The following is a 27922-nucleotide window of genomic DNA, read 5'->3' on the forward strand; positions in this document are numbered from 1 at the left end:
CATGCCAGGAGGGGTAAGGGGCCTCCACCGTGGGCCTGTCCTGGCTGCAAGGGCATGGACTTGAGGCATTCAAGTCAGAAGCCAAGAGACCCAAGTTCTGGCCCAGTTTGCCATGGGGTCATCATTGGATGTTGGAAAGACCACTGGAGTACTCTGGGCTTCGTTTCGCTAAATTGACGACAAGCGGGAACTTGACCCGGGACGTCACACCCCCATTCCCAGGGCCCACTGGAAGCACACGAAAGCCAGCATAACCACAGGGGTGACTGCTGGCCATGGCATCTCTTCCCGTGCCCGGTGCCCACACCAGCTCTTCTCCTTGCGGCCCCCTTCCTGCCTCGCACCTGGCCCAGAGCCCTGCGGCGGTGGCGGAGGGGGGAGCAGGGGCCGGTCGGGCAGCAGCTCGTCGTCAGAGGTGGCGATAGTCTTGATGGCATTGTGGTAGAGCGGGGTAGAGCTGGGCATGGCGTACTTGGACATCTGGGACATCATCAGTGACAGGGGGTTCTGGGAAGGCGTGGGGTCTGGGGAGGAAGTGAATGGCAGGCTGGGGTTCATGAGGCCGCTGGGAGGGTTGGCGGGAGGCGCTGAGGAGCTGCTCCGGGGGCCGCTAGGCGGGAGGGCACCTACAGAAGCGGGGAGACAGAAAGAGCGGGAGTGACTGGGGAGGGGAAGACGAATTTGGCTGCTCACGTTGTGGGTGAGGGAAGGGCCAGCTCCCGAATCTCCCGACTCCTCCAAGCACACCTCCGTTCCAGTGTTCTGCTCAGCACCCTCAACGTGAACCGCCGCTATCACTACAGCCCACCCGTCTTCAAGCAACTCCTGCAGCCTCAGGGGCCCAGACAGCGGGGAGACCCCAAGTATGAACCCCTCAAAACGCCTGGGAGATCACCACGGCGCTCCCTGCGGAAGCTCACGCCCAGCTGGTGACATGTGCCCCTTAAGCAGAGCCATCCACCTCTGCGCCCGGATACAGACGCCTTCACTCACTTGCCTGCCCCAGCCCGAACACGTCCCCCGGCCCCCGGAGGTTCCCAGTGCCAGAGTCCAGTGCCCTCCTGCCTGGCCTGGCGGACTTACCCTGTTCCATGTTGCCCAGGGTGGTGGAAGAGTTCATGTTGAGAGGCGGCTGCTTGTTCTGGGGGACCCCAGGGCTGGGCATGGCTGTCTTGGGTGAGGCGACCCAGCCCGGAGAAGGCACCGCCATGGAAGGAGACTTGAGCCTGCTGGGCGAGCCAGTGGGTGAACGGACACTGAGAGAGGAGCTGAGGACCTGGGGTGACTTGAGAGGTCCCGGTGGGTTGGCCGAAGGCAAGGGCACCATCTGTGAGGGAGTCTGGGGTGATTTGAGGTTGGCAGAGGGCGATGTGACCAGGGGTGAGTGCACCTGGCTAAGGGTGGGCGACTTCAGGTGCCCCATGCCTGGTGAGCCCATCTGATTAATACTGATGGTGAGGTCTGAAGGCCGTCTGCCCAGCCCCCGACTGGGGGCCGAATGCACGGACCCGGGAGGATTGGACGCGGGAGGCAGAGGCATGTGGCTGAGCCGGGTGGTGCCCACATTGCCCATGGGCATCGAGCTCTGGTCAGGACTGAACATGTCTTGAGTATTGCCCATGTCCTGGGGCATGGCTTGGTAGGGTCCCTGGCCCCCAGAGAATCCCTGCTGGCCCTGGTTGGGAAACTGTGAGGGCATAAGCATCTTCTGCGGGCCACCCATCATGCCACCGCTGTTCTGGGCCCGCACCCGGGCCATCTCCTCAGGGCTGAGGCCCTGCGGCCCCATCATGTCCCCCGGGCCCCGCATCTTCTGCGACATCAGCATCTGCTGCTGTGGGGTCATCTGGACGTTCAGGTTCATGTTCATGTTCATGTTCACATTCATGTTCATGTTGAGGTTGCCTGGCCCCATGGGAGGGTCCACCTCTCTCAGCCCAGACTGCCCCATGGGGGGACTCAGGAGGCCCCGGCCTCCACCAAACTCCATGCCCATGGGGGTGCCCGCCAGGCCCTCGCCACCAGCCATCTGCCCGGGGAATATGGCCGGATCCATCTGCCGATGCGCCTGCATCATCCGCTCCATCTCCATGCCCTGCCCCATGGCGCTGCCTGCCATGCCCAGGGGGCGTTGCATGCCCATCGACCGCTTCTCCAGCAGCTGGTGCCGCAGTAGCTCCTCCCGGACCCGAGGGGTCATGAATCGCTCTGCTTCGCCCTGCCCCCCTGGGTAGGGCACAGCGTTCTGGGCAAAATTGCCGGGGCCCCCCATGGGGGGCAAGTCTTCGGTCCAGCCCATACCCGGCCTCACAGGCCTCTGCATGGCATTCATGGGCACCTCCATGGGCATACCCTGCATGCCCCCAAACCCAGGCACCCGTTGCATCTGATTGCCAGGGAAACGGGGGCCGGGAAAGGGAGGTCCGCCCCGGAGCTGCATGGGATCTTGAACGTCCATGGGTCCCCGCAGCTGGGCACCCATCCCTGGTGGCCACTGATCCCCAGGCTTGCTGTGGTAGGGAGGCGGCGGCCCCCTCACCATCATGCCCCCCATGCCCATCATGTCCTGCAAAGGGCGGCCCCCGTGCAGCCCAATCTGCTCCTCCTTCCGCCGCTTCTCCTCGTAGTATTCTTCCTGCAGCTTGCGCCAGGCCACCTGCTCCGGCGTCAGGCTGTCCTGACCCAGCCTCTGCATCATCATGTTCATCTGTTGCCCCATGTCACCGCCCGGGGGGTGCCCAGGCACTTCATGCTCCAGCGGGGGGCCCCCTAGGCTCTGCGTCTGTGAAATCATGGACTGCAAGGGCTCCTCGTACTTCTTCAGCCCGCTGGGAGGGGCCGCAGGGGGCTGCTGGGGGGCGGGAGGGGCTTGTGCTGGTGGGCCCCCCTCCACGGCTCCTCCTGGGGGCCCCTTGAGGAAGGGCTCGGTCTCCCCGCTGCGGAGCAACAGCCGCTCAATGTCTCGAAGCGTCTGGAGGGAGCGCTCCCGATGCTCCAGCTGCTCCTTGGACAGGCCTTCCGAGCCCACCAGGCTCCGCTGCCCGTTCCCGGTGGGGGCGGCCTCCCCCAGCAGGGCAGGGCCCGGGGCGCTGCCGGGGTCTCCTCCAGGAGGCAGCGGGTTATTGGCGGTGGCGGCTGTAGGGGTGTTGGGGTGGGTGCCCCCGGCGCCACCGCCCGTGCTGGCGGCTCCCACGGAGTTGGGTGTCAGGTCCTGACCGGTGTCCTCGGGAGGACCCTCTGAAGGCAGGGCGGGCGGTGCGCTGCCAGGGGCGGGGGGCGGCGGGGGCGGCGGCAGTGGCTGGGGCTGCGGCGTGCCTGCTGATGGCGTGCTTAGGGGTAGCGGTTCTGGGGTAGGTGGCACTTTCGGGGCCTGCAGGACGACAGAGGCAGAGTGTGAGACAGCTAAGGGGACGCGCCGGCCAATCCTCCTGTTCACAGAGGCGCCGCACCCACCTGGTCCAGCTTGGCCCGGGGCACGTTCTGCTGGTGGTAGGTGAGGATGGAGTCGGCCCGGCCCTGAAGCACCGCCTCAGCAGCCCTGCACGGGAGGGAGGGTCGGGCACAGAGAGCTCAGAGAGGGGGCGGGAGGGAGCCCCTGCCCTCACCCAGCCCAACCTAAGCCTGGCTCCCTGCAGCCACACACTCAGGCTGAGGGGCACTGGGGAAAGGGAGCCGGCTCGGCCTGCCCCGAGGCACTTACGTGTTGGCCAGGTGGGTGGTGAAGACGTACACGTACTGCGAGGGAGGCTTTCCGGGGACGCCCCCACCCCCGCCCCCAGGGGCATCAGGCCGGAGGCCTGGCGGAGGCCCGTGGGGGGCGCCTGGGGCGCTGCTCTCGCTGAGGGGCAGTTGGGCGGCTTGGCCGGGACCCAGCTGTGGGGCCGCCATGGCTGGGTCTGCTACATTACAGTCTGCGTGAGAGAGGAGAGAAACAGGGTAAGCAGCCCAGATTTAGAAAGGAGAGCCAGCTGGCACTCCCCACCACCCCATCCCAGAGATGCCCAGGGACAGACGGGCTCACTGTTCTGCAGCTCGTGCCGGCAGGGGCCGTTTGTTGTCACACTCTGGCGGTGTGTGTCTGGCTTCTACGCTTACTTGCCCGATACCAGTCCTTGACCACGACGGATAAATTGTGGGGAGCATACAGAGCCGAGGGGGAGGGAAAGTGTGACCCCCGCAAAGAGAGGCTCCTGTGTGCCTGGCATTCTGCAGGATACTTACAGATGTGATTCCATCTAACCACAAGGTCCCTGGGAGGGAGGTGTCACACACCCTACTTTACGGAGGAGGAAACGACTTTGGAAGGATGACATTACTCACCCAAGGTGACACAGCCCATCAGTGCAGAGCTAAAGTTTGAACCCAGGCAGGGACTGCAAAGCCCTTCTCTGAGCCACGCACTATAGCGTGTGTGTGTGTGTGTGTGTGTGTGTGTGTGTGTGTGTGTGTGCGCGCGCGCGCGCGCTCCAACGGTGGGGGTGACGGTAGGAGGAGGCCAAGAGGCTGTACGGATCGATGATTCAAACGATGAATGGTTTTGCAAGCGAATCCACCATTAACGGATGTTATGACCTTATGAACATGATAGTCCATCCCCTTAAGCCTCAGTTGTTTCGTCTACACAATGGAAATACTAACTCCCACTCTGCACAGGACGCAGGCCAAAGAAATCTGTTTTTACGGTAACTTCAGAACTGTGTCACAAACTAAAAAAAAAATCACTCCAAAACCAGAGTTATGAAAGGCTGGCATAGTGGATGCACTCCCAGGGTAGACGGACCGCCCTGAGTATGGACCGAAGTTTGTTCCATGGTCACAAAGTTGATTCTGAGTCCTAGCCTAAAAAAAAAGATCTACACGTGGTCATTAATGGGACTAGGTAAGTCAGCAGACCCATTCCCACGCCAAGAAAAACAAAAGTTAGGGGCGCCCGGGTGGCTCAGTCAGTTAAGCGTCCGACTCTTGATTTCAGCTCAGGTCATGATCTCATGGTTCAAGGGATCAAGCCCTGCGTCAGGCTCCGTGCTGACAGTGGAGCCTGCTTGGGATTTTCTCTTTCCCTCTCTCTCTCTCTCTGCTCCTACCCCACTCCTTCACGTTCTCTCTCAAAATAAATAAACAGACATGAAAAAAAGAAAGCAAAACAAATTTTACATAGAATGACAGAGCCAAAAGCTTGGGGGCCCAGGGAGGGCTTGAGAGCTGACCTCAATGTGCAGGGTTGCCCTGGGGAAGAGGAAAGTGCATATTTGGTATACAGAATTAGGACTCCCAGGTACAAGTTAGGGGAGGGAGGCAGGCTTTATTCCAATGAGGAATTTTCTAGTACAGTAAGAACAATAGCAAAAGCTAACTGTTCTAAGTGTTACACATAACTATTCATTTTCTCTTCATACCAACCCTATGAGGTAAATACGTTTACAGATGGGACAACCGAGGCTCTTTCCCAAATGTACACAAATAATAAATGGGAGACCCGGAGTATGAACCAAAGCGGTCTGACTGCACTCTGTGCTACTCACCTCTACATCAGACTGCCCCCAACCTAAGAATTTGGGAATCTAATGACAGAACTGAAACAGCAACAGTGGTTGCCTTAATTTGGGGTATTGGAAGCTATCAATTTCTCCTTTGTATTTCCCTGTTTCTTTCAATGTTTCTACATCCTGGCAGTCTAATGTTATAAAAGTGAACGAGGGTGGTGGGGGCGCTGAGGGTCCTGGGAGGCAGTGACCGGCCCCATCTATCCCTGATGGGTTCAGTGGGGCTCATGGACCACCTGGGCGGGGGTGGGTGGGAGACTTGGGACCAGATGACCTTTAAACTCCCAGACAGCTGCAGAGGCTTCTGTATTTAATCCCATCCACCGACACGGTCCACTCATTCCACAAACATCTGCTGAGTCTGTTTCCTCCTCTGCAATAGGCATCCTAAGAACACCTACTTCATAGGGCTCTTGTAGGGATTAACTAAGACAAAGTAGCAAAGTAGCCAGCACATTCTTTTTCTTCCTTCTTTGTAGGGTCCCAGCCCTTGAGAAGTTCACAGTTTAACATTTCTCTGGCTGGCTTCTTCTGCATTAAGTTGTTTCACCCCTCAAACAGGTGTAATCTTTGAGGGGGCCGACCAAATAAACGTGTATGGGCTGGTTCCCATTACGTGAGCAAAGGCCCAAATACACACTGATCAATACAATAATGAGAGGAAGGGGCATCCACCCACACCCACTCCTCGTCCTGGTGACGCACTCTAGGCATTTGCCAGGAGTCAATTAGAGGTTGGGGAAGGGTGCCAGAGACACAGCCACTGTCAGCTCACACCCAGGCTTAGCGAGACTTCGCCAGCAGAGCCAATGTCTGGCTCCCAGGGATGAAGGACCCTCGCCACCCTCCCTCCACTGACCAGTAGGTGGCAGCAGAGGCCAGGAATTCACGGGAGGAGGTCTAGGTGGTGTGGCCAAGAGGGGCCACCCCACCCTACCTCTGTCCCAAGGAAGAGGGGGCCACTGAGCACCTGGAAGGCAGGGGCTAAGCTGTCACATCGCGGGAGGGACAGAGTGACGGGTAGGATGGGAAACAAGTAGCCTGGGCTCCTGACCCCTGCTCCTTGCCCAGACTCAGCCGTCTAAAGCCCTAGGTGAGGAGAGGGAGGCTCCCTCAGGGCAGCCATCCCCCAGGGGCACAATGGGCCACAGCATCCTGGGATCAATGGGCACTCACTGTGGGTGGCCCCAATGGGCTTGTCGTCCTCCTCGCTGTCGGGTCCTGAACACCATTCGTCCCCACTGTACGGCTGCTTCCGCTCCAGCACACAACGCCGCTTACTCCGGGGTGCCACCTCTGCCCGGGCAGGACAGAGCAGGCAGGGGTCAGAAGGAATGCCCAGAGGCCCTGTCCTCCTACACCCAGGGTCTCCACAGGCCCGTTCTCCCAGATGCCCCACCCCAAGAGGGCAATGCCCAGGACATGGTGGGCACTTTGCCAGCCCTTGGCCCCCACCACACCGCCATTTGTTTCTGATTTCTCTCTCCAGCCCCGCTGCCTGTCTCCCTTCCCCCACCCAGCACCAAGCACAGCATAATCCCCAACCACAACTGGTTCTAATTAGGGCTGGGGGGGGGGGGATGGTGAGGGAGGGGGAAGGCGCTGCTACTCTTCCAGGCCCCAGAGCCTGCTCAAGAGCTCCCACCAGCTGGGATACTAGGAGGTTCCTAGGAGGTGTGTGGGTCTGCTCCTCACCCCAGAGCACCTCCCTCTCCCCCTCTGGAGGCTCTGGTGGGAAAACAGAAAAGCAATGAGGCTGACCGGAAGCCCCATCACGCTGGGTGGCCCCTCCATGGGTGGCACCTAAGGATGAGAAATCTCCACCCTGGCCAACCCCACTCCTGAGAGAATGGCCAAGTTGGTGGGTATAACGGGGGTAAGAGAAAGGCGACCCTGCATAAATGCTGGAGAGAAGCAAGTGACAGGAATCAGGCAAAGAGGGCAGCAAGCTTGGGCCTTGGACTATGGAACATGCTGGGGTCTTGGGGACCAGGAAAAGGGATACCTTTGGCCTCTGAATCCAGGGATGGGGTCCCAGCCTCTCGCTGCTCTCCAGAGTCCACAGACACGCTCCTCTCCCTCTTCACCTTGCCCTTGAGCGAGCTGAAAGGGGGCACCCCTGCCTGGGGGTTCTTCAGACTTGAGTTGCTAGGTGAGATCTGGTTGGCCTTGGCCCCATGGTTCCCCGCCCCCACGCCCTTCGAGCCCAGGTTGCAGGTGGGTCCTTGGTTCACATTCTGGTGCTGGGATTGGGCCCCGCCATTCCCTGTCTTGCCATGATTGGTCAACTTATTTTCTGGGTGCATTGGCTTGGCTGGGGCTGGGGGGCAGTGGCCGCGTGGGGAGAGCGGCGGGCTCCCTGGAGCTTCTCTCCTCCTGGGGTGGGGTAACCTGGGAGAAGGCGGGAGAGACATGAAAAGTTAATCTTGCTAGGGGCCTAGCGCACCTGATTTTAATGCCCCATCCTGCCTCACCTGGTGGTACTGGAGGTGGGGGCTGAGTAGCACCTTAAGACCACCAGCTATTCCCTATCTCCCTCCATGGTTTCTCAGACAAGGGCTGAGGTCTTTCTCCACGTTGGGGAGTGGAGATAGGGCAACCCCCTCCACATCTCAGACCCCACGATTCAAGTGGACACCAGGGCCTTGGTTGGCAGAATCCGCCCCCACCCCCAACATCCATCACACTGCAAGCCTCCATGGCAACTCCCCTCCTCTAGCACCTGACCAACACTTAAACAACCTCTTTTAGGGTTTGCTGTTTTCAGACTCCTTCCAAGTTCCTACACCTCAACTTTCATGTGCCCCTACACCAGCAGGTAAGGGAAATGGGACCTGAGGGTCATTGTTCATGCCCCAGCCCCCTTCCTCAGGGGAAGTGGGGAAAAGCACACTGGAGAGTAGTGCCCACTGATCCAGACAGCTCCCCAGAGCGGGGGGGGGGGGGGGGGGAGCCTGAAGGGGGTCCACCGGCAGGCCTGGCAGGCAGGCAGGCAGGAGCAGGAGGAAAGGGGGAGGGGAGTGGCGTGTTAAGCAGAATGGAGTGAAGCTGGAAGCCAAGGATTCCTGCAGCCTAGGCTGCGGGCCCTTTAAGCTCCAGCCCGCTCCCCCCACCGCCTCCCCCTCCCCGGAGACCTATTAATAGCCGCTGGAAAGATCACATCACGGGAGAGGATATTTATCCCCCCTCATTCCACACCAGCTCAGATTTATTTCAGCTCTGCTGTCCTGCTGCTGCCGCCTGGCCCTGTCTGCCGGCTTCTCCTGGGGAAGGGGAGGGAGGCAGGCACCGCCCCTCCCTCCAGCTCCCACCCCCGGCTAGACTGAGGCCAGAGGGCGCCATTGGACCCGACAGTGAGGTGGGCGGGGGTCTGCTCAAACCGTTTTTTTTAGGAGGCAAGGGCTGGAAGGGACTGGAGCAGCAGTCCTAGCTGATTGCCACTCCCCTCCGTCCCCTGGGCCCAGGCACTAAGGCCGTGGGCTCCTGCCTCAGGGCAGGCCTTCCCATTCTGACCCCCCTTTAGCCCACCGGTGGCCTGGAAGCCAAGTGCCCACAGGGCTCACTTTCCAAGCCAGCACCGCTCAGCCCCGTGGCCACTGGGCCCTTCCCTTCCCCGCACTCCGCACACACACTTCCCGCCCTCCACGACACCCACACACCTTGTCTTGTTAGCCAGGATCCTCATGGCTCCCACACACAGTGGGGCTACGGCCCCTGTGCGTGCCCAGGGCCCAGCCAGGTACTCGGTACTGGAGCACGGACTGCAGCAACAAGCCCCAAAGAGAAAACTTGTGACTTGGGGAGGGGGTGTGAGAAGGGGAGGGGTGACGGGAGGACCCAACAGCCCTGGGACTAGGGAACTAGAGAGGGTAAGGTGGGAATGGAAAGGGAGGACTACTAGGTGGGGTCTCTATCCTGGAGGCCGGTCCTATCCCCATCCCTCCCGCACCTTACCCTCAGGGAGCTTGCAGTCTCTAGCAAGCACACACCCCACACCCCCCGCCCCACCCCGGGCCGCTGAGGCAGAAATCACTAAAAGGATAGGTTGCAAAGGTGCCCGCGTGGGGCTGCCAGGAGGTCTGCTCTAGCCCCCTGGGGGACGCCCGCTCCCAGGCACGCCCCTCACCCGGGGTGGGGACCTCCTCACGCCCCGCCCCCAGGGCGCCCGGGGCGTGGAGGGGGCCGGGGTGGGGGCAATGCCCCGCCCCGCCCCCAGCTCGAGGCCTAGCCCGTGCCCATTCCAGCAGGCCCGGGCGGGCAGCTAGAGGCCTGGCGGGGCCCCGGGGCTGCAGCTGGGCTCTTCTGGAGACCAGTAACGCTGGCTCAGATTCCTCCCCGACCGCAAGAATGCAGGAGCCTCCCCTCCCCCCCCCCCCCCCGCCCCTGCACCCCACCCCGCCCCCTTCGGCAGAGCCCGAGCGGAGAGGCAGAGCGAGCGAGGGAGCCAGCGAGCGAGCGAGGAAGCGGGAGACGGACAGGACTGCAGCGTGCCTCGCCAGGCCCCGCACGCGCCGCACGGACAGACACACGGCCAAGTGCGGCGATGGGCGGGGCGCGTGCGGCGGCGGGCCGAGGTTCAACCTAGCGCTGGGCGCCGCCTGGCAGGGGCTCAGAGACTCACAAGCACCCAAACTGACTCACACACACTCACAGCACACACGTGGACGGGAAGACAAAGACACGCACGGAGCCCAGGAAACTAAAGGCGCGCCCACGCCGACCCCGAGGAGGTGTGCTGGAGGGCGAGGGAGGCGCTGGCCCAAGCAAGAGCACGGAATCAGCCTGGGGCACCCGCGGACGCCCAGGCTGCCCGACAGCAGAGAGGGAGCGTGCCGACTCATTGAACAGATGAAAAGACTGAGGCCCGGCCACAAGGGAACCATGGAAAGTTGAGCCTGATAATGACAAAGAACCACGCGCGTGCGCGCACGCACACACACAGACACACACACACACACACACACACGGGGCCACAGATACACCAACAAACAGACTTACACAAGCACCGACGCCCCACCCAACCGCCCCCTACCCTGCCCTCCCGCGCCCCACCGACCGAGTGGGGGAGGGGAGGAGTCTTGGGCCTAGCTTTGCCCTCGTGATAGGCCCAGCCAGACACCGGTACACATTCTCGCTGCTCCCTGGAAGGCTGCTGGAGGCTGGGCTGGAGCTGGAGGCGAGGCGAGGCGAGGCGAGGCTCCCTCCCATCCCCCGCCCCCGTGATCCTGTGGAAGTCTAACCCTAATTTAACCCCAGGCATATTGGCCTTCCCTGCTCTAGCTCTGTCTCCGGGAAGAGAGGCTGCTCAGGGGAAGGTTCCAAAGTCCAGGGCCTGGCTGGGAAGCCGCCCGCTGCCAGCCCGCATCTCCTGCAACAGGTCAGAGCAGGAACAGTTAAAGAGTGGGGCTGGAGAAGGCACCTGGGCTTAGGGACAGGCCCGTGGCTGACAAGTCTGGAGCGCTCCCTTTCACCACCGCGCTGATCCTCAAAACTACCTACCACCCAACGGGGACAGTATCCCCATTTCACACCGTGGAAAGGGAGATTCGGGAAAAGAGTCTGGGTCATGTGACCAGTATGTGGGAGCGCCCAGACCCCATTCCTGGGGTGTTTCTCCGCACTGCAGCGTCTCGCCCCCCCCCCCTTTGGTGTCATGACGACGCATCAGAGCCTGCACCATATCGGTGGGCTTCTCACAGGCCACCTACTGGGCCCGCCCCCTGTGGGGCAGAGGGGCAGGGCGAGGGCCACCCACTACCTCCTGTGTTTACTTCAAATGTTGGGACCTGTAATAATTTGGGAAGGGGCTGTTAGAAAACTAGTCCTCTCCTGTGTCCCCAGTCAGGCCGGGGCCCCTCCTCAGAAGAATCTCGGAGTGACCCTCCCGACTCCCTCTCGGACTCCACCCCCTCGCTCCCACCCCGCCGCAGGGCGAGCTGAGTCAAGCACAGATGAGTCAGGACTTTCCCATCTCTCACACCTCCCCCCGTCTACCCCTCAGGAGTCTGCCCCAGCTCCCAACGACCCCTCATCCTCACACATTCACAGGCCCAGAAGAGACCTGGAAGGCCTGGGGATGGGGGTAGAAGGGCTAATTCCTGGAGGGTGCAGTTTTTCACCACCGAGTAAAGGGGACTTCCCAGCACTAGAGCAGAAGCCCCTAGGATGAGTGAAAGGAAAGGCACCACCGGGCTCTGGGAACAGCGCTGTGGCTCCCTCTTAGAGGGTAGGGTGGGGAGTGGTGACCTGTGCTCACAAACAGGCTTCAGTCACCCGAGTGAATGGCCAGGAGCACACCCTGAGAACAGAGCCCAGGAGGCAGTTGAGACAAAGAACCTCAGATCGGCTGCTTTGCTGGTTGTCTTCCTTGGGGGAGGTGGGGGCTGGGGGGGGGGGAGCCAGCGGACCTGACCCCAGCTGAGGGAGAAGACCAGGAGGCTTCCACGGATGCTCAACACAGAACCGCCACAGGTAACAACAGGCATTCACACACCGGTTGGCAACCTGCTTATTTCCAGCTGCCCCCACACTGGAAGCCCCTGCTTGGTTCGCCAGCCAGCCCACCGGTCTCATTGCCTAGCTCAAAACCATCCAAGAGACGCAGTGAGAAAATGGTTTGGAGGCTCCATGCTCCCCCCATACAGTGGGCAGACACCTCTAGAGAGGAAATGGGCTGCCTGGGCCCTCTGTGATGGCCGAAAGGTCAGGGCCCTGCTAGAGCAATAGGGGTAGGATTATTGTCCCCTGGCTCAGGGAGACGCAGCTCCCAAGACAACAAGGTCCGCATGCCCCTTCCTCCTGGGTGTCAGGATACCTTGGTCCCTAGAAGCTCTCCCCTACCACCCAGGTCACTTCCTCTTCCTGAGGTGGTGACTCAGCCAACAGGGGAGGTCAAGGATTCATACCCCAGCAGGAAATCTGCTCAAGGACCAAGGTATTGCTCTGGGACCCTCTATGGGGACTCGTAGACTCAGAGGCCTTCCCCTTGCCCTAGTTCCTAGCAGCTCTCCCCCTTTCCCCCCACCTCCTGCCAAAGGAGACCATGCAAATCAACAATTTTTGTCTGGTTGACAAACCACCTCACCCCACCTACAGCCCCAGGGTGACGCCAGGCAACCTCAATTCTCCAGGGACATGGCAACTTCTGGCCCCAGACTACTGTAGTCTGGGGGCTCTGAACAGGGTGCTTCTGGGGGGGGGGGATGCTGCCCATTCTGGTGCCCACTGTCCCTTCTGGAGGCCGCAGAACAAGTGGCATTGCCTAGACAAGCTTGAAGTCACCTCACTTGGCTCCTTCAGCCAGTGCCAATGTGGCCAGGCCTTGGGACACAGTCATGCCCTGGCAGTGGGGTGCCCCCAAAGGCTGCTGCCCAATCCCTGGCTGCTCCCTCCCTCGGGGGGGGAGGGGGAAGGGAGGGTGGGGGGCACAAGGAAACAAGACAGGGCAGGAAGCCCAGGCAGGCGGCGGGCACTCTGGGCCAGGCACAAACAGCCAACACAGGAAACCACAGCCCACCCCCGCCCACCCCACCCGCCCAAAGCTCTGGGAGAGAGGAGTTGCCAAGAGGCTGGTACCCCGACTGGGGCAAGGGCCTGGGGTTAGCCGGGGGCAAGGCGGGAGCAAGCAGTTCTTCAGCCTTCTCTCTGCCCCAGACCCTACCTGGGGAGGGGGAGAGGAAGCCAGGCTGGCAAGGGACGGTGCTGCCTCTTTAAATCCACCGAAATCCTGAGCTAGGCCCAACCCAGCTCTGGTTTCACAGGAAGGAAAGGAGCTCAGGAGCCAGTAGGGCAGGCGGTGGTGTCTGGAATTAGCCCCACCGGCCCAAATATATCTGGTCTCCGCCTGCCACCCCACTGGCACTTCCTGCCCCCTGGCACCTGCACCACGGTGGGGGTGGGAGAGGGTCTAGGTGCTACTCCCTACCCAGTGGGAGACCCTGGTCTCTGGAGTTGTCCTGTTGCTGGGTACACGTGGGTGGGAGGTGACCTCCCAAAGCCTTCCCAGAAGGGAGGAATGGGCAGGGTAGCTCCCTGAGGGCCCTCACCTGGCCTGTCCTCCAAGGGGTTAATCTGGCCCCTGTGGGGGGGGGGGGGGGTAGGGGTGGCCTAGGAACCTCCTCCAAACTGCCTGGCGGCTGGGAACAATGGGGCCATTGTGGGAGGACCGGAGTGCGGGCAGACTTGCTGGCACAGCCAGCCAGGCGGGACCTCACCCAAAGCCGGCCTGCCTGCCGCACTGCTCTCTCCCCCAGGTACTGCCAGCGGCCCAGACGTCCTCCCAACCCCCTCCCCTCGCCCGCCTGGCCCAGACCCCTGGCACCAGCAGCACCTGGAGGGCCCTCAAGCTCTGCCCACGTTGACATCCAGACTGCTCTGACCCTACAGGAAGCAGGGGCATGTGGGCCAGGGCCGGGTGGGGGTGGGGACTGACGAGACAGGATGTGTGCCTGTGATCCTCCTGCAGGGAAGACAGGAAGGCCAAACGGGGTTTCTGGTGTCAGTCCTGGCACCCTCAGGCCAGAAGGGCTTAGGGGATTGTGAGACCAGTGACCGGCAGGGTCCCCTGCCCCCAGGCCTCCTTTCCCACACTCATTCCATAAACCTGCTCCCTGAGGAGATCCTGCCCCAGCAGCCTCACCTTCTGGGGTCGGGACACTGGCAGGCAGTGCGAGTGATGCAGGGCAGTGAGAACTGGGTTTGCAGTCAGACAGACAAGGTGCCAGTGACATCCCGCCCTTTCTGAGCTATGGGACTTGTCCCTCTGAGCCCGTTTCCTCATCTGCAAAATGAGGATACATTTACAGGGTGAGATACTAGTAGTGAAACAGCTAACAGAACACGTATGACATACTCAGCCCTCAGGAAACCACCTTTGGCCCTGATATCCCCTTCTTTGCCCCCTGCATAGCACCCAGATATGTGGGCATTTGGTAAAGGTGGGCATTTGCCCTTGGAGTATCCAAGGGAATGGGGCCTGTGGACATCATATCAATGGTACCAAGTACAAACGCTTGGCTCTTCCTCTGCCCTTCTGGAAGAGGCCAGCTCCCTCAGCTAGCACTCCCCTGGGTATCAGTAGATGTACTGACATACACTTGAACCCAGAGTGTGAACCCCCAAAGTGATAACGTTCTCCGCTCTCTTAGCTTCAGGTGTGTGTTTCAAAGCCTCAGGAGGCAAGTGGGAGGGGTTTTCCTTCAGTAGTGGCCTGCATCCTCCAGCCAAGCATCCCTCTCCCCGTCTGACCCCTTGGTAGTATCCTGCAGGGTTTGGGCTGGAGGAAGCTGGGGCCTCCTTTCTTGCCATGCGCATCTTTAAAGGGTGAAGGGTCCAAGAGAGCAAGAAAAGCAACTGGCACAGGCAGTTCTGGAAAGCATGGGTCCAGGGAGAAGACCTGTCCTCTTCTCAACTAGAGAGGGCTGTCCCTCTCAGGGTGGCTCCCCGAGCCCCCAAAGGGTTAACAAGGCCCTAAAAATAACCTGCTCCCAGCAGGACCCGCTGATTGGAACCCTCCAGCCATCTGTTCCCATTTTCTCCTGTTCACATTGGAACATCTGAAACCAGCCCCAGAGCCCCAGCCCGATCCCAAAAATAGCCCCAGCCTGCCCAAGGAACAGGCCCCAGGGGCTGGGCATAGGCAGCATGGCCAGCCCGGCAGTGAGGCATGGCCCAGGCCAACTCTGAGCCCTCACTTTCAGGCCCATAGAAGGGAGGTGTCCTCTCTGGTCCCAGAAGGAGGTGATGAGCAGAGCCAGGGTCTCCAGCCCACTCATCTTGGTACCAGGCCAGAGTACCAGGTCCTCATCTTGGTACCGACCAGCCAAGCCCAGGTCTCAGACCCAGGAGCCCTGGGATCCTAGCTCTGCCACATCTTAATCCTCTTTGTCCTGAGATCTGAATACTCGCTCCCCAGAAGATCCAAACCACCCGTCTGCAGAGCTCCCCTTGTTGTGGGTACCCCATGCCTGCTGCCTACTCCTGGGCTCCTCATCCAGAAGTTCCCAAGCCTCAGCCCCTCCACTATCTCACTCCTACCCCAGGGCCTACAGGACCCTGCTCACCCAGGGTCACTCAGCATCCCCCCTGCCCCACGGCACACAGGGCTGAAGCAGAACTCTTTCCAGCACTGCCCACACTCAAGCAGCCCAGGAAAAGAGTCCTCTGGCCACGGTGGATGCCAATATGACCCCACCCCACCCCCGGGGGTTCAGGATGCCTCCTCCCTGCCGGCTTGTGTACAGCAGGTGCCAGGCAGGCCCATCTGGGCTTCTATACATATCCCGGGCCTGGGCACTGCTCTGCCACACTTGGGGAAAATGTCCAGGCAGGGTACAGGGAATCTAGGGGACCCTGGACCCTGGGGCAGGCCTCACAGCTGCCATCCAAGTCACAGCTCCACACTGCCATGGCTCTCCCCAAGGAAGGTCCCTGACCTCTTAGGCCAGGAAGGAGAGGAGGCAACCAGTTAAGCCATTTAAGGACAGAATGTAGCGTTTCAGCCTGGTGAAGAACAGAGCAGCAGGGATGGGATGGTGGGAGGGGTGCTAAAGTTGATCTGAGCCAAGCAGCCCGGGGGAGGGAAAGCTCAGCCTGAGAAGTGCTGGCAGACCGGGAGGGACATGTCCTAAGTCCCCCAGGCTCCTCTCTGGGCCTCTGGCTATTTGGCAAACTTGCAACCCAGATGTTGGTGGGCTCCAACAGTGGGGAAACTGAGGCAGCAAGAAAGTGAGTCTGGAAGGGTATTAGAATCCAGGAATCTGAAGTGCTGGAAAGGTTGCCCCCCCCCCCACTCCTCCCACCGGCCATCAGTTCTTCGCTGCTAGAGCACCACTGGGAGGGTCGGGAGGGGGAGGGTCGGGGGTTCCTGCAGAAAGCCGTGACTAATAATGAAGAGAAGCAACTCTAGCGTTTATTGAGCACTTGCTCTGTAACATCAGACTGCCCCTAATGCTTCACATGCATGATCTGATTTAATCCTCCCCATAACGCCACAAAAAAGTACTTTCCTGATCCCCACCTTTAAGGCACAGGGAAGCTAAGTAACTTGCCGAAGGTACACAGTCCAGAATTGGAAGAATCAGGATTTGAACCCAGACCCGCCAGCAATTGGGTTCGTAACCATTTTGCAATACAGATTCACCCTGGATCGGCTTTGACGAGAGAACGGGTGCCCCTCACTCATTCCGCACACACTCCCTCCACGCCTGATGTGCGCCAGGTCCTGGCTAGAGGCCCCCAGTTCCTGCCCAGGGAAGAGATCAAAGAGAGGGCACCAGTCCCCACCCCCTCAGCACAGGTGCCCTGAGAGCAAAGTTCTCTAGGGCCCCCAGTCCTACCCACCCCCAATCTGCTAAGTCCTCACCCATCCTGGTCCCTAATAGTGGGAAGGGAGCCAAGCAAGTTACCATGACAACAGCACAGGGCCCCAGCTGAGAGAGGCCCCTAGGCTGGCGGTGAGTCTGCCGCCCCTCTCACTCACCAGGTGGGGGTCAAAGGTCAAGTGGGACTCACTAGTGAGGGTGGAGTCTAAACCCTGCCCCCACACCTGCTCAGCCACACCTGTCACTGCTCCCCTCTTTTTTCAGGGCTCCAGTTGGAAACAGGACCACTTCCTGCCAGTCCCTGAGGGGTAGTGGCCTCCAGCAGGGAAGGAGGGTGGGGGGATTAGAAGCCCCTCCCTCCTGAGGACAGTCTGAGAGAAGGGCCTCCTGCTGGTCCTCAGCCTTCTCCAGCTTTCCCTAGTCCGTCCAGGAGCCTACAGGCGTGTTTGTTGTGAATTCAGAGAGTTGTTGCTAAGTAAGGAAGGAGGGGAGGGAGGGGAGGGAGGGAAGGAGGGGGGTGGTAGTAGGGAGAGAGCCTCTGTGTGTGTGTGTGTGTGTGTGTGTGTGTGTGTGTGTGTGTGTGTCTAGAGGCCAGGGCAGAAACCACATTACGGTGGCTGGTGGCCACCCTGGCTTTGACTCAGCCAGCCAGCTGAGGCCAAAGCCGGGACAGAGCGGGGCAAGTACTTGGGATGACCAGGAAACTGTACCTTGCCCTCCAGGGGTGATTGGCCAGGAGCTCCCCACCTCCCACTGGGATGGGATCCAGCTAAGAAAAGGATTGGGACTTTCACTGGAGTGGCGCTTTAACCCTTCCTGCCCCGCCCCGCCCCAAGGCTCCGCAGCTCCCCTCCAATGGGTGTAAGAGAGTGAAAGGAGAAGTGGGGGCAGAAAGCCAGGAGGAGGGCGCCCAAGACAAAAAGCCAAGCGGGAGACTCTGGCAGACAAGAGAGCAGCGAGGAGGCTGCGGAGGGCACACACAAGCACACGGAGCTCTCACCTCAGGAGCAAAGTGTGACGGGCTCAGGCTCAAGGGTGTGGTCTGGGAAGGGGGCTCCCTGTGGAGAGACGGTCAGAGCTAGAAGCCCAAGCCAGCAATCTCTGCCCCTGCTCCTCCCATAACCCCAGCCCCTCCCCCAATATGCACACCACATAAACGTGTACACACAGACACACAGCCTGCAGCTCCAGGAAGTCTCTGAGCAACTCGGACACCCCCACCCCCCCCCCAACTCCAGAACTTCTGTGGATTGGCTGGGAGCCAGGCCTGACCCAGCTGCTGCACCACACCGCTCCTCCTCCCTATCCTGGAAGCAGGAAAGGAGAAGGCACTGGAAGATGCCTTTGAGAGAGAGAGAGAGGAGGGGCCGATGACTCCCATGACCTGGCCTGAGGTTCTGGGGGAAAGGATGGATGGGGAGACCTGAGGACCCTGGCTTTCAGTGCCCGCCGCCCCCAGGGCTATCCTATGTCAGAGAAAAGAAGGGTGCCTCTCCTGAGCCCCTGTGTGGTCTCTTTGGCTACACCCCTTATCCCCTGAAGACGCAAAATCCCCACCGGCCTCGGTGGGAGGACCTGGGGTGAGAGAATCAGGCTTAGCCGTTCAGTAGGAGGGGGGCTGGGTGAAGCTCCCACAGGCAGGCGGGAGGGAGGCTGGTGGCTGGGCTCAGTTTGTACTGGGGGTCAAAGGGGAGTTCTTTTCCGAAGAATTCTGGGAGAGACGCCAACTAGAGCAAGCTGCTAACCACCCCTCCCTCTCTCTCTCTGCACTGGGGGCAGGGGGGTGTCCCTGCCAACCAGACTTAACCCTGTCCGGACTGTGTTGTTCCCAGGCCCAGGATGGGGGAGTTGGGTAGGAGACTTCCAGTTGAGCTCAACTTCCAGTTCAAGGGGGGCAAGTGCAGAGTTTCTGCCAGAATGAAGCTGGTTCCACATAGCCCCATCTGGTAGCACCCTGCCCTACCGCCACCTGGGTGACTTCTCTAGGCTCATCTCCTGAAGGTGTCTGCGGTGACGTGTGTGTGCGTGTCTCAGAGACAGATTGAGAAACAAACTGAAAATTCCTTGCCAAAGCCCTCCCCTTGCTGGGTCACTGAGCACTGTACCAACCTGTGCCTCTACCCCTCCCTTCCTCCCACTGTGTCCTGGGACCAGAGGCCATGGGGGTGGGGGGAAAGGACAGCTTATCCTTCTGCCTACCTCCTGCTGCTGTCTCCACAGGCCCTTGACTCCTACAAACAGCCCCTGCCGTGGCCCTCTTCTTCCTCACTGATTTGACCCAAGTGCTACTGGAGGGAAGCATCCAACTGTAGCCAGAGATCCCAGGATGGGAAACTGAGTCATAGCGAGACATCAGGGTTTCCAGTGCCTGCATCCCAGGCTGACATAACAACATAACTCTGCTATCACCACCCTTGCTTTAGCCAAAAAAAAAAAAAACCCCAAAAAACAAAAAACAGCCCCTCTGGCACCACCCCCCCCTCCCCGCCCCACTGCAGAGCACAGTCTAACTGCAGAAGGGACGGATAAGATTCAACATCAGGAAGGACTTCCCAGGATCCAAGCTACAATGGCAGCTGGCCCCACCCCAAATGCCTCATATTTCTGGGGTGAAACATCACACCCCTAGGATTCCAGCCCCTCTGTCTTCTGTGAAGGTGGGAAACACAAACGTCTTGTGTCGTTTTACTGTCTGCCCCTAGCCAGAGAAGTCAACTTTCCTGAATCTTAAATTAGCCACCACCAAGCTCCCAGGTCTGATATGGCTGGAGGTTCCCTGCGGGAAGGAAGTGACTGGGGTAGAGGAGTAATCCCCTTTCCCAGTCCTTTCGGGCACCGGGCCTCCCTGTGACAGCCGCCACTGTATCATCAGGTCAAGAAGACGGTGCACTGATAGTTTGGGGATCGCTCTAGATGCTGGGCATCTGCGAGGGGCAGAGGAAGAGAGGCCAGCCCTGGGGATAGTTTATCCCAAAGTCTCCCCACTCCACCACTTTCTCTCCAAGGACCAGAAGCCTTGGCCCCGCTCCAGGAAACCTCCCTATCAAGGGACAGAGGACTCCATGTCCCAGGTCGCTGCAGGGAGACCTGTGACGACACACCCCAGACATGTTCAAAGGGAGGGGGAGAGAAGTGAGAACAGAAGCAGAGCACACACGTGCACAAACGCACACACATCCACACACGTACGCTCATCAGAGACACAACCCCAGGCATACCCACTCCTTACAGATACTCCCCGTAGGTGCAACTGAGACACGGACACAATTCCCAAAGATACACATCCGAGATACCTCCTAAAAAGTAACCCCAAACTCCCTAAGAATGGCTCAAAACCCACAGAGGCTGCCATCCTCATAGAGAATGAGGAGATCTCAAGAATCACAAAACACATGGGCCAGTCACACAGAACTGCTGACAGAAGATACACCCACAGTGGGATACACACATACACTGGCGTGCACGCGCACGCACAGAGTAGTATGCACGTGGCTGAGTGTTAGCACTCAAACTCACACACACATACCCTGGCAATGCACAGCGTGAGGTCAGATTAGAGGACTAAGTTCTGGGCTAGTGGGGAGGAGGGGAGGCAGAGGGGGGTGGAGAAGTGCTCAGGGATTTCAAAACAATCTTGGTTTCGAAATGCTGGAAATGCTGGATTCAGGGCCATTCCCAGTTGAGGCTGGGGGGGGCGGGGGTGGGGAGTAAGGGGGAGGGGAAGACAGGCCGGTGCAGGGCCACCAGCCCTTTGGAGGAGGGGGTTGGACAGAGGGAATCCCAGCCTCCTCTGGGAGAAGGGGGCCTAGAAGAGACACCAAGGTTAGGAGGGGCAGGTGGTCCAGGACCAAGCAGGAAGGGCCTGGGGTGGAAAGGAGGCAAAAAAGGAGAGGGCTCCCCTTTGGCCACTGACTGAAAAAGTAAGAAGACAGGGAGGCCACCCCTCCCCTGAGGAGTGAGAGGAAGAGGGAAGCTGCCTGTGCCCACTTCCCCCAATTATGGGCAGTGGTAAACACCTTCTCCCCTACAGAGTAGCCCCCTGGCTGCCCTTCTCCACCAGCTAGCAGAGCCCCAAGGTGGGCCCAAAGCTAAGGGGTCCGAGAAGGTGGGGGGATAGCTAGGCCCTGCAGGGCTCAGAGATCTTTCCTGGGACCCGAGCCTCCCCATACTCAGAGCAGGGTGGGGGACAGCTGCCTGGGAACCAGGAGCTTCCCTCTTCTTCATGGGGGGGGAGGAGGCTTTGGGGAGACTGAGGGAGTACAACACACCCCCGCACCCAGGAAGTCACCCCTTTCCTCCCAGGGCAGCAGAATGCCCTCCATGCCCCTCCCCCAACCTCTGGGGAAAGTCGGCAGTTCTCTCCCAGGGAGGGGAGGTCAGGCCAGGCTGGGGGTGGGGCTCTGGAGGCCTGGCCCTGGCACCCGGCAGAGGAAATTCCAGGCTGTAACTCCAGGCTGCCTTTAGGGCCGCCCATCCAAGTGACATGCAGCACCTCAAGAGTGCTAGTACGGGGGCGTCCTCCACTGAGACCCTCAGCTCCCAGCCTCTGGCTACCTAGCCCTCCAATGGGCTCTAGCCCCAGCTCTAGTAGATAAAGGACAGGACCTGGGGAAACTTAGGACTCTCTGGGCGAGCCTCCACCAGCCCCATCCTGGCCCCTTGGCCACTCAGAGCCTCCTTTTCCCAGATCCCCAGGGGGGCAGCCCCTACAGTGTGGCTAAGGGTGGGCAGCTGCCAGGGCTGGCAGGCAGGGGCACAGATGCCAAACTACAGCAGCCGGGCGCTCAACAGGTTGAGCCAGTCCCTGGAACAGCCAGCCCCACCCCAGGGAGAGCGGGCCTGGCAGAGGCTCCCTGCCCGCGGCACCCAGCCTGTACCCGCTTGGCTCCCACGGCTGCCCACTTTCCCACGGTGCCATCCCCCTCTGCCCCCTCCCCCCCGGGTCAGCACCCGGGCAGCGCCCAGGGCTCCTGGCGCAAGGAAGGGATGCCATTTCCCCGTCACCCCTGGATGCCAGGCTCTTGGGGTGCCTCACTACCAGCAACCAAGGAGCCCCAGAAGAGCAAGCATGGCACCAGGACAACAAGAACTCCAAAGTGCCCCCCACCTCCTTGCAGGCTTTTCCCGGTCCTGGGGAGACAGGACACTCAGACACCCTGGCTCCCTGCAGCTGCCCCGTCCCCTGGGCGCTGGGGCAGAAGTTCAGCCTGTGGCGCCAAAGGCAGTGTGGGGGTGCCCCCAGCTCCTGTCTCAGACTCCCTGGAGGAGGGGCTGCAGAGCTGGGTGACCGCTGGCCCCTTCCGCTCCTGCCAGAGCTTCTGCTACCTGCAGCGCTGGTCCCTTCCTTCCACCCCACTCCCGTCCCAGCCACTCCCCCACAGGCAGGCATCCCCCCTTTGCAGGCATCTCCTTTAATCTAAAGCAGGTGCCAGGCATTCCAGCCCTGGCTGAGTCGACATTGCCACCCACTAGGCCTCTGCCCAGAAGGCTACTGCCCTGCTCATTCATGGAAGTCGAGTCCCCAGCCCAGGGCTCCCGCTTAACGCAGGTACCCAGACACTGGGGTGGGGGCGGGGGGGCGGGAACTCCCCAGACAGGCACGGGCGCCCAGCACAGGTTCAATAAGCAAGTTCACTGGACCCCACGTTACCACTGCTGTGCTAGCCCCAGATTTCTGTGGACCACCAATCCCTCTCCAGGACTCTGTAATCTCTTCCCGCCTTGACCGTCAACCCCAGTAGTTAAAGACTCCTTTTGAACCTCCACATGGACCTCCACAACCCATCTCCAGCCATAGGGCCCCTGCTATCCCAAGCATAAGAGTTACTCTGGATCTAAGATTATGCCATTCTATCCCTGACCAGCACCTTCGGAAACATTAAGCTCCCCTTCCCCTAATCAAGAACAACACAGGTAAGCAGAGAACCTCTGGAGGGAGGCGGCGAGAACCAGACCTGGTTCTCCAAGGCCAAGGAGCCTGATCTCTTAGGGGAGTGAGCACCTTCCTCCCTTACCAGACTTCCTCGGCCCCTCACCTTCCTTGCCCATTCTCACTGGGTCCTGAGGCTTCTATCAGCAGACCATTCACAGATGACACCAGAAAGACAGGGCCTAATCACGCTCTTCCCCTGGGGCCACGAAAGCATGGTCTTGACCCAGAGAAGGCGAGATGATGCTGGGGGTTGTGGGGGGCAGCAGAAAAGCCAGGCCCAACAGAAGTGGCTGCTTGCTGGAGAGGCTGAGGAGCAGGGAGAACCGGGGCAGTGGAAGCCCACCCACCCTGGAGGTCTCACTCAGAGAGCTGCCCAGAAGCATCAGTAGGATTCCAGCTGATACAGTGTGCAGACAGCTTTCCTAGGTAAAACAGGAAACCAAGGCCAAAGATCAAGTGGGCCTCAAGCCCCCTATCCCATGGCTCAGTCACATGCCCAGCTCACCTTTCCCAAGCAACACTTTTTCTCTCTGCAGCAGAGCAACCCCCCCCCCCACACCCAGACACAGACACACACCCCAAGCAGCAGACAGACTGAAGGAGGAGGGAGGAGGGGTGTCAGAAAAACCCGGAAGGAAGGAGGCTGGACAGACAGACAGAAGCAGATCCTGGCTTCACTGCTCCAGAGAGACACCCTCCAGACTCCCAGACTGTGAGGGACACTCTCTTTCTCTGCTCCCAAGAGGGAGAAGGGGAGAGTAGACTTAGTGTCTCCTGAAACCAAATTCCAGTAGCTCTGGGATAGGACATACCCCCAGACAAGTGAGAAGCCCTAAGCCTCACTTCTCTTCCCCATATTCCTCCCCCACGGTCTCCGGGGGGACCAAGGCAGAGGGAGCCTCCCCTTAGCAGAGCAGGGACACCTCCAAGGAACTGTGCGACTGCCCCACCCCCCAGCCAAGCCCACACCACTGAGAATCCTTGGCCGGGAGACTCCTCCAGTCACAGCCCCTGCTGCACCTAGGCACTGCTTGGGGGCAGAGGGTAACCCCAGCAATCCCCAATCCCAATGTACCTCTTTCTGGAGGCTCCCATTAGCCAGGGGAGGAGTGCTGGGGTGCTGAGACCCAAGGGGTTGGTGAGCCTGGGAGGGGGACTACATCTCCCAGAAGCCCCCAGGGCAGGGTTGCTGCTCCAGCTGGCCCAAGGCCGGCCTTGTTCTCTGCGCTAGGGTGGCAGGGTCCCCTGATTGCCCCTAAGCCCTCCCCCCTGAGCTCTGGGGCTGCCAACCTGATTGGGGGCCCAAGAGTAGCCACCACAAACCCTGAGGGCGTCCCCCACCCCTTAAACAGCCTAGGGGTGCGTGCCAGGGGGCAACAATCAGACTGTGTTCCCCCTTCCCAGTTGGAACTGGATCTCCCTCCTCGCGCCTCTGCCTGCCTGGCATGACTTTCGCCCTCGGCCCCAGCCCACCCCTCACCTCGCGCCGGTCGGGGGTCCTCACGCCAGGCCGGAGCTGGACACCATGACCAGGTCAGGGTCGGTGACTGGATTGGGGTCCTCCGGGTTGCCAGTTGGAGGTGCGGAGGGGGGCGGGCAGGCGGTGATCTTTTGATGCTGGATGCCTTGATCTCAATACCAGCCCGGGCCGGGAGAGGGTATCCGGGGGTCTCTGGGCGCCTGGGTTCCTGCCTCCCAACCGCCGAGCATGGTCTTGGGCGCCGGACACCGGCGGGAGAGCGTGCACACCCGCCCGGCCCGGGGCTCGGGGCTGGGGTCTCGGCCCCGAACCTCAGGGCTCCGGCTCCTGCTCCTCCTCCCTTCCTTCCTTCCTTCCTTCCTTCCTTCCTTCCTTGCTTCCTTCCTCCCTTCCTTCGCCTCCTCCTTTCACTTTCCCCGAGGCCCGCGGGGACGGCGGGCGCGGGGCGGGGAGGGGGCTGTCTGGGCGCTTATTGTTGGTCGGACGCCGAGGGTCCGGGTCGCAGCCCCCGGGCGGCGCGGCGCCGGGGGACCCAGGCGTGCGGGCGTCCGTCCGGCTGGCTCCGGGCGGCGGCGGTGGTGCAGCGGCCCCGGGTCCGGGGCATGTCCGGCCACTGGCTCCGCCGCGCGCCGCCGCCTCCCCGGGCTCCCCTGCGCTGCCGGAGCCTCGCTCGCCCCTCCACTCGGCTCCTCTCCCCAGCCTGAATAAGCATCGGGGCTCTCTGGCTGCCTCCTTCTGCCTTCATACCAGAGCCCGGAGAGGCCCCTGTCAAAATAAGAGCTCCCCCATCTCGCTCGCCTCCTCGCCCAACCCGGCTCCCCCAGCCTCCCAGTGGTCTGACTCGGTAAGGCGCCCGGCCGGCTGGCTAGCGGGAGGCAGGTTGGCCCGGGGGCGGGGAGGGGGCTTCTACCCTTCTCTCCTCCCCATTCCTGAGGACTGGGCACGAGACGCCCCAACAACATCCCAGGCAACAGAGAGATTTGACAAACCCACCCTCCAATCTACACTGATTGGAAGGAGTGGGAGTTGCCTGGACTTCCCGCAACCCCCAACACACACACACACACACACAAATACTGGGTCCCCTTTTCACTGTACCCACCCACATTCATTATGCACTGAGCATCTCTTTATTCATCTTTCTTTCCTAGTAGATCTTGAGGTCCTTGAGGACATAGACTGAGTTTTTTCATCTCAGTCCTCAGCCCAAAGTGAATGCTAAGAAAATGTTTGTGGAAGCAAAATCTTTGTCTTCGCAAAAGAACTCTCTCCTAATCTCAAAGTGCTCCACGCGTGGGCGCGTGTGCGCACACACACACACACACACAAGACCCTATAGGAGGATAGATGCAATGAAAAAGAAATTGTAAAGCCCTTTTAAAAAGCATTTCACCAATGTGATTTCGGTGTTCACCACAAGCCCGTGAGAAAGATGTTATGGCCCCATTATATCGGTGAGGAAACTGAGACTTGCATTTGTTAAGGACCTCCTCAGGTTTATAAGGCTAGAACGTGGGAAGCCCAGAAGTGGAATTCAGGTCTCCTTATCCCAGGACACTTTCCCTGTATCCCACTGCTCCCACCTAAAATTAATACCAACAAGTAACAAGCATGGGCTGCTTCAGAAAGACCAGCAAACCTGTTTGCTCCTGATATTCAGTTCCACTGCCCTCTCTCCTCCCCTTCGGATAGATGGTCCCCAGATAGCTCTAGTCCTTACAGACCGCCCTCTCTCCTGACTACCTCTCCTTACATCTATGCCACTCAACTGAGTGCTTACTTAATGTTTTGTTTCTCCTGTATATATGTTTGGTTGCCCCAAAAGATTGAGGGCCCAGACCGTGCTTTCTATGCCTCTACATTCCCCACAGCACTCAAATGCTGGGCTCATAGCAGGGCTTTCGTAAACACTTATTTGGTGGGTTGATAGTGCCAGCAGCTGGGGCCTGGGCAAGGTCTGAGGAGGCACAGGTGGAGATGAGGGACAAACCCTCAAAAACAGATAACCCCTGTGTGAGCCTCACATCGGTTTACAAATCATTTTCATGCACATTATCTCTAGATCATGTTTTGATCCAATCAACAAAACTTCCCCAAGTGCCTACTAACTGCTGTGCCAAACACCAAGCTGGGTCAGGAGTTGAATCATCACAACCTCATGAGGTAGGTATTCCCACTTAAAGGAAAAGAAGACTGAAGCCCAGAGAAACTGGGCTCAGGTTTGAAAGATCCTAGAGCCTAGGCAGTAGGCTATTTCCTCTCCTCTCTCCAGGGTCCTGTGGATATACGTGAGCCACCAAGGCAAAAGGGCCATTTCTCAAACAGCGTGCTGGTTAGAAGGAAGGGCCCACCCCATTTGTGTGGATCAGTCTCCCCTTACATACATGACAAACCACATGGGCTTGTTATGATCCGTTTGGCACAATGCCCGGTTCACAGGAGGTCCAGAAAACTGTTCGCAGGAGTGAGAGCTGTGTTGTAAGAGGTCTGTTAAATGTGGTACACAGTAAGTTCAAGCGTATTCGGCATGTCCTGTGGAGCAGCCATGTAGAGCGCTCCCCTGGGTGGGGCTGTGACTCATTGCCCCAGCGTAGGTTCCAGGTCGGGATGCGGAGCTGAGCTCCGAGCAGCCACGAGTTCTGGGTGGAACCCTGGAGCGAGCGAGGAGAGAGGGGCCGGCGGCCCACTGCCGGAATCGAGCGGCTCCCTCTACTGGCGAACTCGGGGAATTACCAGGGGTTTCCGTGTATCTGTGTGTCACCGTGTCACGAGGAGTGTCACAGGTGTGTCAGCGAGTATCGGTGGAAGTGCCAGCACGGGTAGAGGTGAGTGAAGGTGCCTGCTCATGGAGCGGTGTGGGTGCGACAGTGCCATGCGGGCCTGTCTCTGCAACCACAGAATGTACACACACAACCGTATCATGGAATACAATTTACTTTGGGGCTGGAGGCGGAGGGGGAGTGAGGAGGGCGGCTCTAGGGCTGCATATTATCTGAGATTACCTCGTGAAGTGCTTAGGACGAAAGTCGGTTCCAACTGAGACTCCTCACCAACCCCATAGCGATGGGAGGAATTCAGGACTGAAGAACAGTTCTTGGGAAGGCACTCTATCCCCTAAAGGAACTGACGATCCAACAAAGGGTTAACTTTGAGCCCTACAGTGGCTTCAATCATTGGCTCAGAGCACTGTCAATCAGAGTTCTGGGGCGGGGTTCTCGGGCCGCCTGCGGACTGCCCAGGGCCCCTCGCTTGCCCCTAGACCCCCACATCATTTTACTTCTGGGCTGCGCCCACACCCCTATCTTGGTGGAGACACCTTCCTGGGCCTGGAGGAAGAGCAGATCCGGGCATCCTGGCTTCCCCACTCACTCCAGCTGCCTGGCTTCCTGATAGATGGTGATTATTATATAATAGACCTGCTGGACAGAACCGTGCCAGCGCTCGGAACACTTTGCCCCCTCCTCGAAGCGTGCCCCAAGGTCTGGCACCAGCCGCACCAGAGCCCGCTGCCCAGCTCTGCCGGCTCCCCCAGCACCACCTCCACCCCCGGGCGGGAGACCCCTGGGCCACCTTCCCCGGTGGACCTGGGGCCACGTCTTGGGATGGGGCGGGCGCCAGGCTGGGAGTCGGGCGGGCGCCCAGCAGG

The 27922-nt window shown here is 60.0% G+C and overlaps 1 protein-coding gene across 5 annotated transcripts in view; it reads right to left on the bottom strand.

The window, feature by feature from the left end:
* Positions 1-25106, bottom strand: part of BCL9L (BCL9 like) — a 28563-nt gene extending 3457 nt beyond the window's left edge. The window contains exons 1-9 of one of the 5 annotated variants that reach the window (XM_030333610.1): positions 24277-25106; positions 17865-17922; positions 9203-9304; positions 7549-7934; positions 6720-6839; positions 3701-3911; positions 3454-3538; positions 1084-3370; positions 345-626 (exon numbers count right to left, since the gene is read on the bottom strand). In XM_030333610.1, the coding sequence (XP_030189470.1) occupies positions 345-626; positions 1084-3370; positions 3454-3538; positions 3701-3911; positions 6720-6839; positions 7549-7934; positions 9203-9228 (3397 nt within the window). In that variant the 5' untranslated portion in view covers positions 9229-9304; positions 17865-17922; positions 24277-25106. Of the gene's footprint in view, positions 1-344; positions 627-1083; positions 3371-3453; positions 3539-3700; positions 3912-6719; positions 6840-7548; positions 7935-9202; positions 9305-14181; positions 15724-17864; positions 17923-24276 lie in introns of those variants that run through there. The other 4 variants (XM_030333611.1, XM_030333613.1, XM_030333612.1 and 1 more) reach the window with 4 other exon arrangements.
* Between the last annotated feature and the right edge of the window lie 2816 nt (positions 25107-27922).

The sequence above is a fragment of the Lynx canadensis genome, chromosome D1 (genome assembly GCF_007474595.2).
Source record: "Lynx canadensis isolate LIC74 chromosome D1, mLynCan4.pri.v2, whole genome shotgun sequence".
In the NCBI taxonomy this organism is placed as follows: Eukaryota; Metazoa; Chordata; class Mammalia; order Carnivora; family Felidae; genus Lynx; species Lynx canadensis.